Genomic DNA, 17,500 nt, shown 5'->3' with positions numbered 1-17,500 from the left:
ATTATTATTATTATCATTATTTATCAACAAGGTGTTTACTCACCTGATCACATAACAACTGCAGGATAATGTCCTAAAGTTCTGACGTTATCAATTGAACACATTTCTAACATGATAATGTCCCTCAGCACTGATGAGGAGGAGTGCTCCAGAGAGCGAGGGCAGGTGCACCTCTGGAGGGGCTACTGTGGCCGAGTCACACCTGAGCGGGTCCTCCTGTCCCGGCCTGTGCTGCAGGCTGCCCTGGGCACCTGCCATGGCCTCCTGTTGGCAGAAGGTGAGTCTTCACAGGGATGTACAGTATGCAGAATCCATGCCTTCCAAGATTTCTTATTTTCATCATCATTGAGAACTGGCCCTTCACCATCATCTCTCCCCCCCCCCCCCCACCACCAGGTGGGCTGGTGTACAGCTTTGGAGACCTGCCATGGAAACAGGGTCTGAGGATCCCTCCAGCAGAGCCCGTCCTGGAGCCAGAGCTCAGCGGGCGGGGTGCGGTGTCTGTAGCGGCAGGCAGCTTCCACTGTGGAGCCGTCACAGAGGACGGGGCCGTGTACATGTGGGGGGAGAACTCCTCGGGTCAGTGTGGACTCCTCGAGAGAGGCCTGGTACCAGAACCTTCTCCTGTCAGCGTGGTGGACCCCGAGAGCACCCCACCACGGGTGATCCGGGTCCGGGAGTTGGCGTGTGGTGGGCAGCACACCCTGGCACTGTCAGACCACCGTGAGGTGTGGGCCTGGGGCAGCGGCTGCCAGCTGGGCCTGGTCACCCACGTCTTCCCTGTGTGGACGCCGCAGAGGGTGGAGCATCTGGCTGGGAGGCAGGTGGTCCAGGTGGCGTGTGGAGGGTCCCACAGCCTGGCCCTGGTGCAGAGCTTGCCCCCCCAGGACACCGCCAACAAGTGTGTCCAGTGTAACAAGCCGCTCTTGTCCATGACTGACAAGGAGGACCACGTCATTATCTCCAACACCCACTACTGCCCCCTAGGGGTGGAGCTGGCAGATGCCAAACCAAGGAGATGTTTGAGTGAGATGTCCCCAGCCCATAGACTCAGATCTAGCCCGCTCTCGCTGCCTACCAGTCCCAGCTCCAGCCTGAACTCCAACCCAGACTCGTACCTTACTGTGGGCCCGTACGACCTCCGCCCTGCTGGAAGCCCCCTTACTGACCCAGGCTCCGGAGGAACGGACCCAGAAGGTCACCCAGAAGAGCCTGACGGGCAAGACCCCGTAACTCAGACAGACGGCACTGCGGCTCTCTCCCAGGTGGTCAGGAGAACCAAACCATCGCCGTACCCCGATGAGCAGGAACTGAAGGACTACCTCAAGAGGAAGTCTGACATCTCCACGACTGAGCAGAACGACAACGCTTCTACAGAGGGCTCGCACGCCCTTACCCGTCAGAGGTCCTTAACCCTCAACAACCCTGACCGGAATCAACCTTCTATCGTCACAACGCCGCCTCCGTCCCAGCTTACAGACGACAGCGGTGAATCTACGCTCTCAGATCAGCTGCCGGAGGACCATGCCAACGCCATACCTATGGTAGAACATGTGGTGTGTGTGTCTGGGCTGGAGGTGGCTGGCGGGGACACTCAGGAGGGTGTGCATCTGTGTGTGGAGGAGTCCTTGCAGGGCAAGAAGTCCTCCAGCCTGACTGACATTGTCCAAGACGAGGAGAAGGGTCCTGGGAGGAGACACTCGCTGCCTGGACAGCTCTCCGACGGTAGGAATGCGGTAGGCCGCTGCGTTAGCAGGAGGGGACCATGTTTCTTTGTATTCGATGGCATGTATACTGTGGACATTTGTGGCCTTTTGTCTGGTGCTGTGTGTGTGTGTGGTCTGTCTGGGTGACCTACTTTACAGTACGATACTTTCTGCTTGCCTGCAGTTTCTGTTGATGTCATGAGCCTCTCTTCTGAGTCATATCACAGACGTATAGAATAATGCAACATATTGAGAAATAACCTGAAATGCTTTGCAGTAAATCAATGCGGCGTCTGCCGTTTTCTAGGAAACTGAAACTACTTTCACTTTTTTTTTTTCAGGATCTCCTCAGCTGCCCCGGGAAAGCGACCCCTCCAGAGCTCACCATGTGACCAGGACGGCCTCCAGGGGTGTGAGGGAGGCTGAGGAGGTGCTGCCTTCTCTGGCCACGGAGGTGTGGAGCTGGGGCCGGGGCCAGGAGGGCCAGCTGGGCCATGGAGACGACCTGCCCAGGTCTGGTTGGAGTCTCTCCCCCAGCCTTACATGGCACCAGGGTGGAGATCTGTCCTGATTGATCAGGATTAATCAATGATTGCTGTGGTTCTGACACCATCTGACATTTATTCGCCATTGAAATGTACCTTAACATTTAACAAACAAAAAAAGGTACCTTACGTCAAATCAATAATCAGTAATCAAATGAATAATCAATAATTAAATCAATATCCCCTCTTTCCTGGTTCCCTTAAGTTGTTCTGATGTTCTGATCACATCCTGATGGTCCAGAATAAGGCCACTGTTACATGGTGATGATATTGATAGATTTGTGAGCAGTCTCTTGGTCTGAGGTTCGTGTCTGAGGTTTGTGTGTTTGTGTGTGTGTGTGTGTGTGTGCGTGCGTGTGTGTGTGTGTGTGTCCTGTCCCCAGGCTTCAGCCGCTGTGTATAAAGAGTCTGAATGGAGAAGAGGTGGTGAAGGTTGCAGCAGGAGGACATCACTCACTGGCCCTCACTGCTGGGTCCCAGGTAACACACACACACACACACACACACACACACACACCCTCTGTCTATGTCTCACTGCTGGGTCCCAGGTAACACACACACACACACACACACACACACACACACACACACACACACACGCATGCGTACACACTCACTTAACTTGACTTCTTTAGTGTTTTTGCATTCCTATCATCTGAATTGAGAGACAGGCTGATTGCCTCCAGCTTGCTGCAGTATGACGTAACTGTGTGTCTGTCCTAGGTGTTCTCCTGGGGCAGCAACGAGTCTGGCCAGCTGGGTCATATGAGTAGTCCAACCACCGTGCCCCAGCAGGCCAAGGTACGCAGCCCTGGGGGGGGGGGTACAATCCCGCTTCATTCTCATTGTGGTCATGCCTGCCGTCCGTTTATTGGCTCCCATATATGTGTCACTATTCTGTTTGTCTCATGTGGGGCTCCGTAGATGTCTGAGGGGATGCGTGTGTGGGACCTGGCGGCGGGCCAGAGTCACAGCGTGTTCCTGGCGGACGGGGACTGCTTCCAGCCTGTCCTCTGCTATAGCGGTCAGCAGGTCGCGGAGAGCAGCTCACCGCCACAAACAGACCCGTATACAGACACTTACACCCTCAGACCTGTCCTGCTGCACTTCTGTATGAATGTGAGTACAGCACAACCACATAGATTTACCCACACGTCAGAGAGTGTAATAACACATCTGGGGTTGTAATAACACACCTGAGTATGTGTACTATTGCGATCATTGATATGGCAGTGATCGGGTCTCTACCAGGAAAAACCGATAAGAGGTATGCCTGCCGTTTAAAAGTGTCACGTATGACAGTGTTTGTGTTTTGACGGGTCTCCTCCTCCTGATTGGTCAGATGGGGTACGTGAGCAGTGTGAGTGGCGGGGGGCGGAGCTGCTTGGCCCTGGCAGACCTGAAGGTGGCGGGCTTCGTCTCAGCCGTCCACGGGCTGGCCAGGGCGGAGAGGAAGTTCTCCTGCAGGCTGAGTGGTGTACGGAGGCGGGTCCTGAGGCCTCTGCTCAACCGAGGTGAGAGGCCGGGGTTTGAGGGTCTGGGACCCGATGACCAGAGAGAGAGACACACACACACTCTAACACACACTAACACACACTCTAACACACACTAACAAACACACTGTGACTGTGTTTGGATACTGGCTTAGATAATATTAGATGATTTAATGTTATTGGTTTGCTTTGTTTCGTGTTTTTCATATTGCGTTGGACGGTATTGAGTTCATCACTGATGTTTTGCGTCCATCTGATGGATGTGTTTTCTGCTGTAGCAATGACTAGGCCCCAATGGAAGAGGAAAGGCCATTATTTTCAACAACAACATACTGTGATTAGCTGTGTGTGTCTATGTGTGTGTATCTTAGCTGTGTGTGTCTGTGTGTGTATCTTAGCTGTGTGTGTCTGTGTGTGTATCTTAGCTGTGTGTGTCTGTGTGTGTATCTTAGCTGTGTGTGTATTTTAGCTGTGTGTATCTTAGCTGTGTGTGTCTGTGTGTATCATAGCTGTGTGTGTATCATAGCTGTGTGTATCTTGGCTGTGTGTGTATCTTGGCTGTGTGTGTATCTTAGCTGTGTGTGTCTGTGTGTGTATCTTAGCTGTGTGTGTCTGTGTGTGTATCTTAGATGTGTGTGTCTGTGTGTGTATCTTAGCTGTGTGTGTCTGTGTGTGTATTTTAGCTGTGTGTGTATCTTAGCTGTGTGTGTATCTTGGCTGTGTGTGTATCTTAGCTGTGTGTGTCTGTGTGTGTATCTTAGATGTGTGTGTCTGTGTGTGTATCTTAGCTGTGTGTGTCTATGTGTGTGTATCTTAGATGTGTGTGTCTGTGTGTGTATCTTAGCTGTGTGTGTCTGTGTGTGTATCTTAGCTGTGTGTGACTATGCGTGTTCCTTGCTGTAGAGCGTGTGTGTGCCCTCCGGGGTCAGGGGTCAAGCCTGCTCTTCAGGACCCTGGCAGGGAGCTTCGCCCGCCTGCAGCGCCTCACAGGGCAGCACACCGTCTCCCTCACCGCCTTCCTGCACCGCCGCCGCGACCCCGCAGGCCTGGTCCTGCTCAACCACGCTGGCATCTTCCTGGACACCTATAAAGAGCAAGTACACAGCCACTACAGAGCTTCTGGTTTTTATTATTAATAATAATAATAATAATAATACAAATACAAATTATTTCTATAGCACCTTTTTAAAACAATGTTAGAAAGTGCTTTACAAATATAATAAAACATATATGCAAATAAAAACTAAAATATAAGTAGAAACAGTAAAACACATTAAAAAGAATAAGGGCAGCATCAGTTAAAGGCTCGTCTGTAAAAATGTTAAGAAGAGATTTAAAAGAGAATACTGATCTTGCTAGTTTGGTCTTTCGTATTGTTTCATGTATGCCAAGCCTCTCGGCATGTTAGAAGGCATCTCCACAACCTTTAACATCTGACTCACACAGCCTTTGTAACTGAGTTGAGATGGTAAAACTCACTCCTCAAGTTCAGATACCCCCCCACCAAACGACCCCCCCACCACCTGCGCTGTCCAGTTGCTAGCTGTTGCGTAGCGTAGCTGGTTGACGTCGGGTGTCTGAGGAGACGGACGTGTGTGTTGGCCAGTTCGGCGCTCGGTCAGAACAAGTGGAAAAGCGGGGCGACTGTTTGACGTCTGTTTCTCCTCCGGCCCGTCTCTGCAGGTACTGTGGCTCAGTTGGAGACTTCCTGGTGATGGGGGGCTTCCAGGCGCTCATGAAGCCCTCTGTGTAAGCTGTTTATTTTTGGATATTTGTTTCTAATCTTCATTGTGTCCTTATGAAACAGTTGTGTTGAGCTCCTCCCAGATATTGTAATCAGGAATCTTTTTCCAGTTATGACCAGTTATGACGATCAGGTACCTTCACGCACGTCTGAAGTAGTGCCTCCTTCTTCTGCCGTTCAGGGCATGTTTTGGGAAGAAGCTGGAGTTGTTGCGACAACAGTTGGATTCCAGTGAAGACAAAGTCCCCCTGAACGACCTGCTTCTTACACTCTTCTGCATGCCCATGCATCACCTGCAAGAGTACAGCAGACGTCTTCTCAAACTGGCCACCTGTTTTGATGTGGTACGTACAATTAATCATTGTGTACACATTTTTGACAGGTTTACAACTCTTTGAAGTTCAAATCACCTTCAAATATCCAAGTTCAAAACTCGTGGAAGCTTTCTTCCTTGTTACTGCCACATTCTTGCTTTTGCTGGACAACGGTGACATTTGAGGTGTGAATGTTACAGGTGTGACCAGGTGTGAATGTCACAGGTGTGACCAGGTGTGAATGTTATAGCTGTGAATGTTCCAGGTGTGAATGTTCCAGGTATGTTCCAGGTATGTTCCAGGTATGTTCCAGGCCACAGCTCCTTTCAGTTATTTGATGCGTTTTTTATCAAGCAGTTGAGATCCTGTTCCAGACAGTGTGGTCTCTCTAGCACTGTGGACGCTGCCTTCTTGGCCAGATGAAAATCTCAACGTGACTTTAATTAATCACGGGTTAATTAAAGGATAAATACTAAATAGGATGTTGTCCTCGTAGAGCACGGTAGAGTACCAGAAGCTGCAGGGGGCGTGCGGCAGGTACGAAGCCTTGTCCTCCCAGCTGTGGAAGAAGAACAAGGAGGCGGAGGCTACAAACCAGTTCTGGAAGACGTCCTCCGGAAAGACCACCGTGAGGTTTCATGTTACAGTACAGCACCATAGACTTGTACATGTTTTGGTATCAATACTTAATCAATACTTCAATCAATAAACGGTTGATGAGCTGTCAAGGATTTGTCTTGTATCCAGTAAGGTATACCGTCTATAGGTTGCATTTTGCCAAATGCTTTTGTTTCTCAAAGATCCAGTGTTTTGTTTCGGTTCATTCTTTACCCTCTCTGATCTAGGTCACATACTGCACATACATCCTTGAAAGTATTTGAGGCAAACTTGTTTTAGCTCAGAGTTCAGGACTCTGTTAGTTTGTACTATTTGGGACTATTCCATTGGTTCCATTGCACCAGGCAAACAAAATCAAGCCAGATGCATGTTAACGTATTTGACACATGTATCTGACCCACGTCTGACCCTCTGTCTGACCCAGGTCTGACCCTCTGTCTGACCCTCTGTCTGACCCTCTGTCTGATCCTCTGTCTGACCCAGATCTGATCCAGATCTGACCCAGGTCTGATCCTCTATCTGACCCAGGTCTGATCCTCTGTCTGACCCAGGTCTGACCCTCTGTCCTCCATTCCTAGGATTCCCTCCGCCAGCCACACCGCCGCCTGGTCTGTGAGAGCAGCAACAAGGCGCTCACCCTCCAGAACGCAGGCCGGTTCTCCGTCAACTGGTTCATCCTGTTCAACGACTCTCTAATCCATGCGCAGGTGAGCCTGCTGTACCTGTGGGAACCACAGCTCCTCATTCTACAGCCAGGGGTTCATTTCATTAAAGCTTTCAGGGGAAAGTAACGATACTAATAATAATTAGATTAAATATCCCAGTAAACTATAGTGTGTGGAAGGTCATGAAAGGCATTCAAGAGGTTGTAAGTGCTACAAAGCTTTCAGGACGCTTCCACCCCTGACTTAGATATCAGCCACTGAAACAACCATTAGAGAATTGATTCTTTCTAAGCCTACGGTACCTTGGGACCACATGGTGCCATACATGAAGATCCCTGTTGTTTGCATTTGTTCTCTCAGGGCACCATCCCCTCAAAGAGCTTTGTAAGTGTGCGTCATGCTTGCTTAGCCATCCGCTACATACAGTACACACTGCAGCTCTTCTCCCAGGGTGCAACTGGCTCCTGCACTGTGTCTTCCTTTGTTTTCCAGGCTTGGCTTGGGTTGCTGTTTTCCCATTCAATTGAAACCTTTGTTTGAGAAACATACGCAAACAAAACAATCACCGCTCTGCTCGACCAAATACCCACTCCTCCTCCAGCTCTGCTCGACCAAATACCCACTCCTCCTCCAGCTCTGCTCTATCAAATACCCACTCCTCCTCCAGCTCTGCTCTATCAAATACCCACTCCTCCTCCAGCTCTGCTCTATCAAATACCCACTCCTCCTCCAGCTCTGCTCTATCAAATACCCACTCCTCCTCCAGCTCTGCTCTACCAAATACCCACTCCTCCTCCAGCTCTGCTCTATCAAATACCCACTCCTCCTCCAGCTCTGCTCTATCAAATACCCACTCCTCCTCCAGCTCTGCTCGACCAAATACCCACTCCTCCTCCAGCTCTGCTCTATCAAATACCCACTCCTCCTCCAGCTCTGCTCTATCAAATACCCACTCCTCCTCCAGCTCTGCTCTATCAAATACCCACTCCTCCTCCAGCTCTGCTCGACCAAATACCCACTCCTCCTCCAGCTCTGCTCTATCAAATACCCACTCCTCCTCCAGCTCTGCATAACCACAGATTATGTCTCACGTCACACATAATCAAGGCAGTAATCACTAGTCCTTTGAGAGTTAAGGCACTTACATAAGGCGTTGGAATGAATTCATCATCCACACATTCCTATCATAATTTTACGAGCTAATGAACTAAGCCTCTCAAGCCTCCTAAGCCAAGACCTGTTCCTTGTTGCCTTTCCTGGGCGTGGTGGACCGTGGAACAATGTTTGAGTAATGACCTGATGTGTTTACTCAGCGGACGGCCCCATCAAAGCTTCCTCACAACGACTTCCTCTTTGACTGCTGTGACCTTGTCGAAACCGCCACCACGGTGCCCCTCCACCACTGTGCCCCTCCTCCACCACTGTGCCCCTCCACCACTGTGCTCCTCCACCACTGTGCCCCTCCTCCACCACTGTGCCCCTCCTCCACCACTGTGCCCCTCCTCCACCACTGTGCTCCTCCACCACTGTGCCCCTCCTCCACCACTGTGCCCCTCCACCACTGTGCCCCTCAGTGTGGGCAGGAGGTGTTGAGGTTATCTCATTATGACCTGTGTGTCGCTGGGTAATGCAGATTGAGTGTGTTGTAGTCAGTTAGGCTTTTGAGGCTTGGGTGAGGTATTGAGGTATTGAGGTATTGAGGTTTTGAGGTGTTGAGGTGTTGAGGTTTTGAGGTTTTGAGGTGTTGAGGTGTTGAGGTGTTGAGGTGTTGAGGTTTTGAGGTGTTGAGGTATTGTGTTGATACGAGGTCAAATTGCCTGTAAGTGTTCATCATTGACTTGTCTGACTGGTGCTCTGTGTCGGGGGTTAAATGAACAGCTGATCGTTGACCTTCTCTCTCTCTGTTCTGGCTTTGATGACGGTTGTGTTTCTCTTGTGGTGTGTGTGCGCGCTCTGTTGAGCTCCCCACGGGCCCCTCTGTTCTGCAGTCTGGGTTCCTGTTTTAGGGAGTTTATTCTCTTTCGTATCGCTTTGATGCTTTATTTCATTCCCTTTGATCCTACGACAGATAAACTGTCATGAACGTGTTTTATCTTTGGTTTGGTACAACTTTCTCCCATCTGTTACAATGGAACTTTCTCTTCTACTCTGCTATCAAATACCCCCTCCCCCCGCCCCCGCCCCCAGACAGACAACACGCATGCGTGCACACACACACACACACACACACACACACACACATACACATACAATCTCCTAGCCTTTCATAGAATCTAGCTCCCTAGTTTTGGGCTGTAACTTCAGTAGTGTACGAATTCAATACTGAATCGTAATTCTTGGAAATGATAGCAGGAAATGATACTGGGTGTGACTGGACTTCCCCTCTCTTGTCTTTTCTCTTGATCAGCCTCTGACCACACGTGCGTTTTCAGAAGGGGAACAGACTCCATACTGATTTTCAGCAGTGAAGCAAAAACAGAGAAGCCTGATAGAAAATGAAGAGTACAGGAGTTTCACAACGTTTCTCACAACACAGCCTATGACTTCTCGAAGTTGTGTCACCAGGGTAAAAAACGATCAAAATCAACATCCTGATGACATTATCATCTCTGTCTCCCCCCCAGTTCTCCTCCCACCATGTCTACCCCCTGGCCACTCTGTGGGTGGAGCCTATCACTGAGGAGACCAGCGGCCTGTGAGTCTACCACTCACCCATCTGTCAATCACGACACTGTGACATATTCATATTGACGCTATTACAGATATTACTATTACACAGCCCTTCTGATGCATACTCACCCCCCAGGTATGGCATCAAGGTGACATCTCCTGAGGAGAGCTTCATTCTGCTAGCCTCTTCGCCACTGGAAAAGGTAGGAAAGGTCTAGCCTGGTCTAGCCTGGTCTAGCCTGGCCTAGCCTGGCCTAGCCTGGTTTAGCCTGGTCTAGCCTGGTCTAGCCTAGCCTGGTCTAGCCTGGCCTAGCCTGGTCTAGCCTGCTACTACAACCCCAACCCCAACCCCACTTCACCATCACTCTACCTTCATCAACAGTACCTGCTGTGTGTGTGTGTGTATGTGTATTTCTGTATATCCTGTATCCTGTATATTGTGTAAATGACCATTAACATTTGATTTGATTTGCTCTGCCCCCTACAGGCCAAGTGGCTGCGTGCCCTGAACCAGGCGGTGGAGCAGGTGTTGAGCGGGGAGGGGGGGGGGAGCGGGGGGGTCCCTGCCGCGTCCCGGACCGCCTCCTACACCTTCTGCAAGGACGTCCGTCTGAAGGACGCCACCTATGCAGGACGCTGGCAGGCAGCCAAGCCCAATGGCAGGTGAGTCACAGACACACACGGTGGTTGAAAACACACGTACACCAGGTGACACACCAATACCAGGTGACACACCAATACCAGGTGACACACCAATACCAGGTGACTCCTTTTCACGGCCGTTTCTCTGACACACCAGATTTCTTCTTCTGGGTTTTGAAAGATAAGACTAGATACTTTTCATATTGTCTCTTTCCACAGGAGTAAGCTTTCTGCCACCTAAAACACGCTCAGTAAAAGACATCACATTCCTTTTGACAGGGGGACCATGAAGTGGCCTGAGGGGAGGACTTACACCGGGACCTTTAAGAACGGACTGGAGGACGGGTAGGTCGTTATCTTTTGATACTAGTTATTTATTTAAGCAGTGTAGATAACAGGCATCACAGCCGTGGCCAGAAGCCTTCTCTGTGGGTAATGGGACGTTGATGGACCTCCTCCACCCTGCTATTTGAGATGTTTATCTAACATCATCAGCATGATTTATTTAATGTCCGGGTCAGTTTGTTACTATGGTGAAGTACATATAGATATACGGCATGTGTGTGTGTGTGTGTGTGTGTGTGTGTGTGTGTGTGTGTTTCCTGCAGCTTTGGAGACTGCACCATGCCTCCGCACCTTCTCAACAAGCCTCCCAACAAGCTGGTCAACAGGAGTGACCGTTACCATGGCCACTGGAGGGAGGGCAAGATCCACGGGTTCGGGACCTACCGGTCAGTGGGCGTGTCGAACGAGGGATTGTTTATTTAAAGGGACACTTCACCAACTCGCCCCCCCCCTCCCTCATATTCATGACCTCCAGCACCATACATACAGGATGCGCCCATGTCTCTCGATTGAGATTCTGGGGGTTAAAGGTTAAAGTAAAAAAGTGGGGACGCAAGTTGTCAGCAAGAAATCCCCGCCTCCATTTGAAGCACTCGTCTCGATCCGAATCAAATCCAGGTTTATTTGTCGTGTACACAGAACACAGAACACAGAACACAGCACACAGAACACAGAACACAGAACACAGAACACAGAACACAGCACACAGAGCAAAGAACACAGCACACAGAACACAGAACACAGCACACAGAATACAGAACACAGAGCAAAGAACACAGAACACAGCACACAGCACACAGAACACAGCACACAGAACACAGAACACAGAACACAGCACACAGAGCAAAGAACACAGAACACAGAACACAGCACACAGCACACAGAGCAAAGCACACAGAACACAGAACACAGAGCAAAGAACACAGAACACAGCACACAGAGCAAAGAACACAGAACACAGCACACAGAGCAAAGAACACAGAACACAGCACACAGAACACAGAACACAGCACACAGAACACAGAACACAGCACACAGCACACAGAGCAAAGAACACAGAACACAGCACACAGAGCAAAGAACACAGAACACAGCACACAGAGCAAAGAACACAGCACACAGCACACAGCACACAGAACACAGAACACAGAACACAGAACACAGCACACAGAACACAGCACACAGAACACAGAACACAGAACACAGACACAGCACACAGAACACAGCAGCCGGAGACGGTTGCTCAGGGCAACAACAACTCCTCAACAATGCAACAATGCAGTCAGAATACCAGGCAGGCGTCAGGTGAGCAGTCTTCTGGCCTGCAGGGGGCAGCTGTCCTGGAACCTGTTGTTCCGGGTCCACGTACTCGTCTGCCAGATGGTAGCCGAGAGAACAGGCCGTGGTTGGGGGGCAGTGGTGACCGGGGGGTCGGGGGGCAGCGGGCCTTCCTTCTTCTCGCCCCTCCCAGAGTACGTGTCCTGCACGGCTGGGAGCTCACGGCCCGTGATGAACGCTACTTCCTCTGGAGAATCCGTGTCGCTAAGCGCCTCCCGGCTCCACTTAGCGACATCGCTTAGCAACAGGTGTGCCGTCAGAGTCGTTTAAACGGAGAGTCTGAATACGCTGGAGATCATTAGTATGAGGTGAAGGTGTTACAGATAGACCCCTTTAACAACAGATAGATCCCTTTAAGAACAACACCGCCTGTTACATATAGACTCCTTTAAGAACAACATCACCTGTTACAGATATACGCCATTTAGCTGACGTTTATCCAAGGCAACTTACATTGCAGTGAGTGCATACATACATGTTTCAGTATATATGGTCCCAGCGGGAATCGAACCCACAACCTATGCCACAGGAGAGGTCAGACTCTCTATTTAAATGGAGAGTCTGACTATGGTGGAGATAATGAATATGAGGTGAAGTAGCCCTTTAACAACAGCATGGCCTGCTACGTGACCAGTACCCTGACGTGTCCCCCCCCCAGCTACGCCACGGGAGAGGTCTACGAGGGCTCCTTCCATGAGAACCTCCGCCACGGCCACGGCATGCTCAGCAGCGGCCGCCTCAACCGCTCCTCCTCCAGCGTGTTCGTGGGCCAATGGGTGCAGGACAAGAGGACGGGTTATGGCGTCTTTGATGACATCACGAGGTACGATACTCAGTGTTCCCGGGGCTTCATATATATATATATATATATATATACACACCATCTAGCCATACATGTTTCAGTGTAGATGGTCCCAGCGGGAATCAAACCCACAACCTTAGCGTTGTTAGCACTGTGCTCTACCCACTGAGCCCCAGAGGACCACAGTCTTCTTTCACATTGTCGACTCCAGCACTGTTTCAGTCCCTATGGTGGATGTGTACCCAGGCTAGCTCAGCTCAGCTCAGCTCTGCTTCAGTCCCTATGGTGGATGTGTACCCAGGCTAGCTCAGCTCAGCTCCAGCACTGTTTCAGTCCCTATGGTGGATGTGTACCCAGGCTAGCACAGCTCAGCTCAGCTCTGCTTCAGTCCCTATGGTGGATGTGTACCCAGGCTAGCACAGCTCAGCTCAGCACTGCTTCAGTCCCTATGGTGGATGTGTACCCAGGCTAGCACAGCTCAGCTCAGCTCTGCTTCAGTCCCTATGGTGGATGTGTACCCAGGCTAGCACAGCTCAGCTCAGCTCTGCTTCAGTCCCTATGGTGGATGTGTACCCAGGCTAGCACAGCTCAGCTCAGCACTGCTTCAGTCCCTATGGTGGATGTGTACCCAGGCTAGCACAGCTCAGCTCAGCTCTGCTTCAGTCCCTATGGTGGATGTGTACCCAGGCTAGCACAGCTCAGCTCAGCACTGCTTCAGTCCCTATGGTGGATGTGTACCCAGGCTAGCACAGCTCAGCTCAGCACTGCTTCAGTCCCTATGGTGGATGTGTACCCAGGCTAGCACAGCTCAGCTCAGCTCTGCTTCAGTCCCTATGGTGGATGTGTACCCAGGCTAGCACAGCTCAGCTCAGCTCGGTTCAGTAATGTGAAAAGGGTCATTGTGTTTTAGCTTGAAAATGTTAGATTAATCGTTGACATGAAATTATATAAAATAAAATAAAAACTGAAAAAAAATATATATACAAGTGTGGGACTGCCTACACACACAACAGCGTACGCATCTGGGACGACTGTGGTAGTAGGTTGTCTTGTCTCTCGTTGACCCTGGGTGATGTGTGTGTGTGTGTGTGTGTGTGTGTGTGTGTGTGTGTGTGTCTCAGAGGGGAGAAGTACATGGGCATGTGGGTGGACGACCAACGCCATGGCAACGGCGTGGTTATCACACAGTTCGGCCTCTACTATGAAGGAGCCTTCAGCAACAACAAGATGACAGTCAGTTATCAATCTCCCTCTGTGTTCATCATACTGGACGATATGTCTGACCTGTTCATCCCCTACGAGCCTCAACGCAGCCTAAGATCCTCAGGCAGGGTTAGGGTTAAGGTTAAGGTTAGGCCCTTCTGGCTGTTCCAGAGTCTAGACTGAAGACAAAAGATGACCGTGTCTTTGCCATTAGGACCCCTGGACTCTGGAAGGACCTGCCTGAGGATATTAGGCTAGCAAGATCTGTGTTTTCTTTTAAATCTCTTGAAGCTCATTTCTATGGACTAGTCTTTAACTGATGCTGTGATGTGTTTTACTGTTTCTACTTATATTTGTGTTGTTTGGATATCTGTTTCTGTTTTATCTATTTGTAAAGCGCTTTGTAAGACTGTTTTAAAAAGGGGCTATATGAATAAATAAAAGTGAATCTAATGAAGGGTCTTAAAGGAGGAGTCTCACCTCTCTCTCTCTCTGTCTGTCTGTCTGTCTGTCTGTCTGTCTGTCTGTCTGTCTGTCTCTCTCTGTCTATCTGTCTGCCAGGGCGCTGGCCTCCTGGTGTCAGAGGACGACACCGCCTTCGAGGGCGAGTTTTCAGAAGACTGGATGCCTAATGGGAAGGTAGGGTGATGCTGGGAAATGAAGTCTCACAACATATGAAGTCTAAACTAATAGAGTGGGAATATAATATAGTGTAGAAGAAAACCCATGTCTCATCTCGCGTGTCTGTTGTTCATCTGTTCCTCAGGGGACTCTGTCCATGCCTAACGGGGACTACATAGAGGGCTCGTTCGTTGGAGAGTGGGCTACGGGCCTGAAGATAGTTGGTACCTACCAGAAGCTCGACCTTTACGAGCCAGAAAAGAAAGACAGAGCCTGGGTGCTGTAAGGGTCCACTGCTTACCTTTACTTTACTAGTTGACTTTGGAAATGACTGTTTTCTCTAAGCAAACTTAAGTAATATGAGTTTGTGGTGTGTGTGTGTGTGTGTGTGTGTGTGTGTGCGTGTGTGCGTGCGTGTGGGTGGGTGGGTGTGTGTGTGTTGGTGTGTGTGTGTTGGTGTGTGCGTGCGTGTGTGTGTGTGTGTGCGTGTGTGTGTGTGCGTGTGTGTGTGTGCGTGTGTGTGTGTGTGTGTGTGTGTACAGTGTGGTGGGTGGTCTGGCTGTGCCCCCGGGGCAGAAGTGGAAGGCTGTGTTTGATGAGTGCTGGAGCAGGCTGGGCTGTGGGGCGCCAGGCCGGGGGGCGCCAGGCCGGGGGGAGAGCAGGAAGGCCTGGGAGAACATCGCTGTGACTATCACCACCGGACGCAGAGACAGGTGAACAACCTCATCTGAACATGGACACACACACACATATGCGGACAGACACACACACACACACACACACAAACACACGCGCACACACACACACACACACATACACAAACACACACACACACACACACACACCGTTAAACATTTCTGCTATAATGAAGTGTGTGTGTGTGTGTGTTCAGCCCAGTGCTTCTGAGTCGTAGCCAGAGTCGGATGCTGGAGAAGCTGGAGGTCATCCCCCAGCATGCAGGACCGGTCACCGCCGCCACCTACGAAAACATCCGCCGTTACCTCATCAAGGTGAGACACACACACACCTTTCACACCACAGGGTGGACCTTCACACCGCAGGGTGGACCTTCACACCGCAGGGTGGACCTCCCGGTGGTCCTTCACAGGGGGTGGACCTCCCGGTGGTGTTTTGAAACTGACTGTTAGATAGATGATTCCTCCTCCTTCTGTGTGTGGGGCGTTGTCTTGATCGTGACCTGAGTATATTGTTGTTTCTCCACTTGAAAGTTGTGTTTTCCTGCTTGGGTCCATCTTGTTTCACTGAGCCCTATTAGCGAAAGATGGGACTGTTTCCTTTCAGCTGCCATCTGAGAAGCTTTACCAGCTTGGCACATTGTTCGGACGTTCCAGGCGCCAATCTGTGTGGTGTGTTTGGTTGTAAGAGGGGGGGTCAGCTGAGCAACTTCCTTTCGTCTTTCATTGTGCAGCGCCTTGCCTGGGTGGGGGGAGACACCTTCCTCTTCCAAACCTTGCTGTATGTCTTCCCTGATTGTTCCTGTAATCATTTTTGTTCCACTAAGCAGAGGATTGGTCGACCTAGCTTTACCAGAGCCCCGTTAGCCAGCATGTTCCCGGGTGGATCCACACAGGCCTTCATGGTTACCGTAGCGACCCGGTGGATCCACACAGGCCTTCATGGTTACCGTAGCGACCCGGGGTTGGGTTTTGAGAGGCATCAACAGAGAATACATACCTTAAGATGTTTCATTTTGACGTGGCTTTTATAAGGCGCTTATTTACTTCAATGCCATTGGTGACCCGGGCCAGCTGCTGTTGGGGACAGGCGTTTCTTGGAGTTTCAGAGAAGTTTTACGGTCCATCTCTTAACACCCCTCTCCATCTCCCTCTCTCTCCCCCATCCTCCTCTCCTCCTCTCTCCCCTGCTCCTGCTCCTGCCCCCCCAGGCCTGTGACACCCCCCTGCACCCTCTGGGCTGGCTGTTGGAGACCCTGGTGACGGTGTACCGTATGACCTACGTGGGGGTGGGCTCCAGCCGACGGCTGCTCCAGCAGGCTGTGGAGGAGATCAAGTCTTACCTCAGACGCATCTTCAAGCTAGTCAGGTACTGGACAGACCAGGTCAGGTACTGGACAGACCAGGTCAGGTACTGGACAGACCTGGTCAAGTACTGGACTGACCTAGTCAGGTACTGGACAGACCAGGTCAGGTACTGGACAGACCAGGTCAAGTACTGGACTGACCTAGTCAGATACTGGACAGACCAGGTCAGGTACTGGACGGGCCTGGTCAGGTACTGGACAGACCAGGTCAGGTACTGGACAGACCTGGTCAGGTACTGGACAGACCAGGTCAGGTACTGGACAGACCAGGTCAGGTACTGGACAGGCCTGGTCAGGTACTGGACAGACCAGGTCAGGTACTGGACAGACCAGGTCAGGTACTGGACAGACCTGGTCTGGTACTGGACAGACCAGGTCAGGTACTGGACAGACCAGGTCAGGTACTGGACAGACCAGGTCTGGTACTGGACAGACCAGGTCAGGTACTGGACAGGCCTGGAAGGTCACAGGAACCTTCATCTACATCATCAACAATAGAATGTAACAAAGATAATAAGCTAATAAAAACTGTAACAGTAATAAAAACAACAATAATAATGTAGATAAACAGATGCCTATGTATCGGGCTCCCACAGCGCCTGACTGACAGGGTGTCCTTCTCCTTGGGTCCAGGTTCCTGTTCCCTGACCTTCCTGAGGAGGGAGAGTGTCTCCCTGAGTTCTGCCCTGACTCCAGGGAGGGAGACTCCCCAGTCTCCCTCCACAGGGGAGA

At 50.7% G+C, this 17,500-nt stretch overlaps 1 protein-coding gene across 2 annotated transcripts in view; it reads left to right on the top strand.

Moving 5' to 3' along the window:
• als2a (alsin Rho guanine nucleotide exchange factor ALS2 a) overlaps nt 1–17,500 on the top strand; it is a 24,229-nt gene that overhangs the window by 1,176 nt on the left and 5,553 nt on the right. For both annotated transcript variants that reach the window (XR_014554541.1, XM_083681979.1), the window contains exons 3-27: nt 129–277; nt 397–1,725; nt 2,048–2,219; nt 2,635–2,731; nt 2,975–3,052; nt 3,176–3,370; nt 3,594–3,765; nt 4,648–4,837; nt 5,428–5,493; nt 5,670–5,832; nt 6,299–6,430; nt 6,999–7,127; nt 9,710–9,780; nt 9,892–9,958; nt 10,243–10,418; nt 10,677–10,742; nt 11,006–11,128; nt 12,739–12,903; nt 14,004–14,115; nt 14,647–14,724; nt 14,852–14,988; nt 15,249–15,419; nt 15,599–15,716; nt 16,613–16,770; nt 17,402–17,500. The exon at nt 17,402–17,500 is cut by the window's right edge and continues 15 nt beyond it. Coding sequence is in view for 1 of the 2 variants with exons in the window: in XM_083681979.1 (XP_083538105.1) it covers nt 129–277; nt 397–1,725; nt 2,048–2,219; nt 2,635–2,731; nt 2,975–3,052; nt 3,176–3,370; nt 3,594–3,765; nt 4,648–4,837; nt 5,428–5,493; nt 5,670–5,832; nt 6,299–6,430; nt 6,999–7,127; nt 9,710–9,780; nt 9,892–9,958; nt 10,243–10,418; nt 10,677–10,742; nt 11,006–11,128; nt 12,739–12,903; nt 14,004–14,115; nt 14,647–14,724; nt 14,852–14,988; nt 15,249–15,419; nt 15,599–15,716; nt 16,613–16,770; nt 17,402–17,500 (4,413 nt within the window). In the remaining variant the exon portion in view is untranslated. The remainder of the gene's footprint in view (nt 1–128; nt 278–396; nt 1,726–2,047; nt 2,220–2,634; nt 2,732–2,974; nt 3,053–3,175; nt 3,371–3,593; nt 3,766–4,647; nt 4,838–5,427; nt 5,494–5,669; nt 5,833–6,298; nt 6,431–6,998; nt 7,128–9,709; nt 9,781–9,891; nt 9,959–10,242; nt 10,419–10,676; nt 10,743–11,005; nt 11,129–12,738; nt 12,904–14,003; nt 14,116–14,646; nt 14,725–14,851; nt 14,989–15,248; nt 15,420–15,598; nt 15,717–16,612; nt 16,771–17,401) is intronic.

The sequence above is a fragment of the Argentina silus genome (genome assembly GCF_951799395.1).
Source record: "Argentina silus genome assembly, chromosome: 12".
Lineage (NCBI taxonomy): Eukaryota > Metazoa > Chordata > Actinopteri > Argentiniformes > Argentinidae > Argentina > Argentina silus.
Note: the sequence above shows the minus strand (reverse complement) of the source record. Positions and strands in the feature narration are given on the sequence as shown.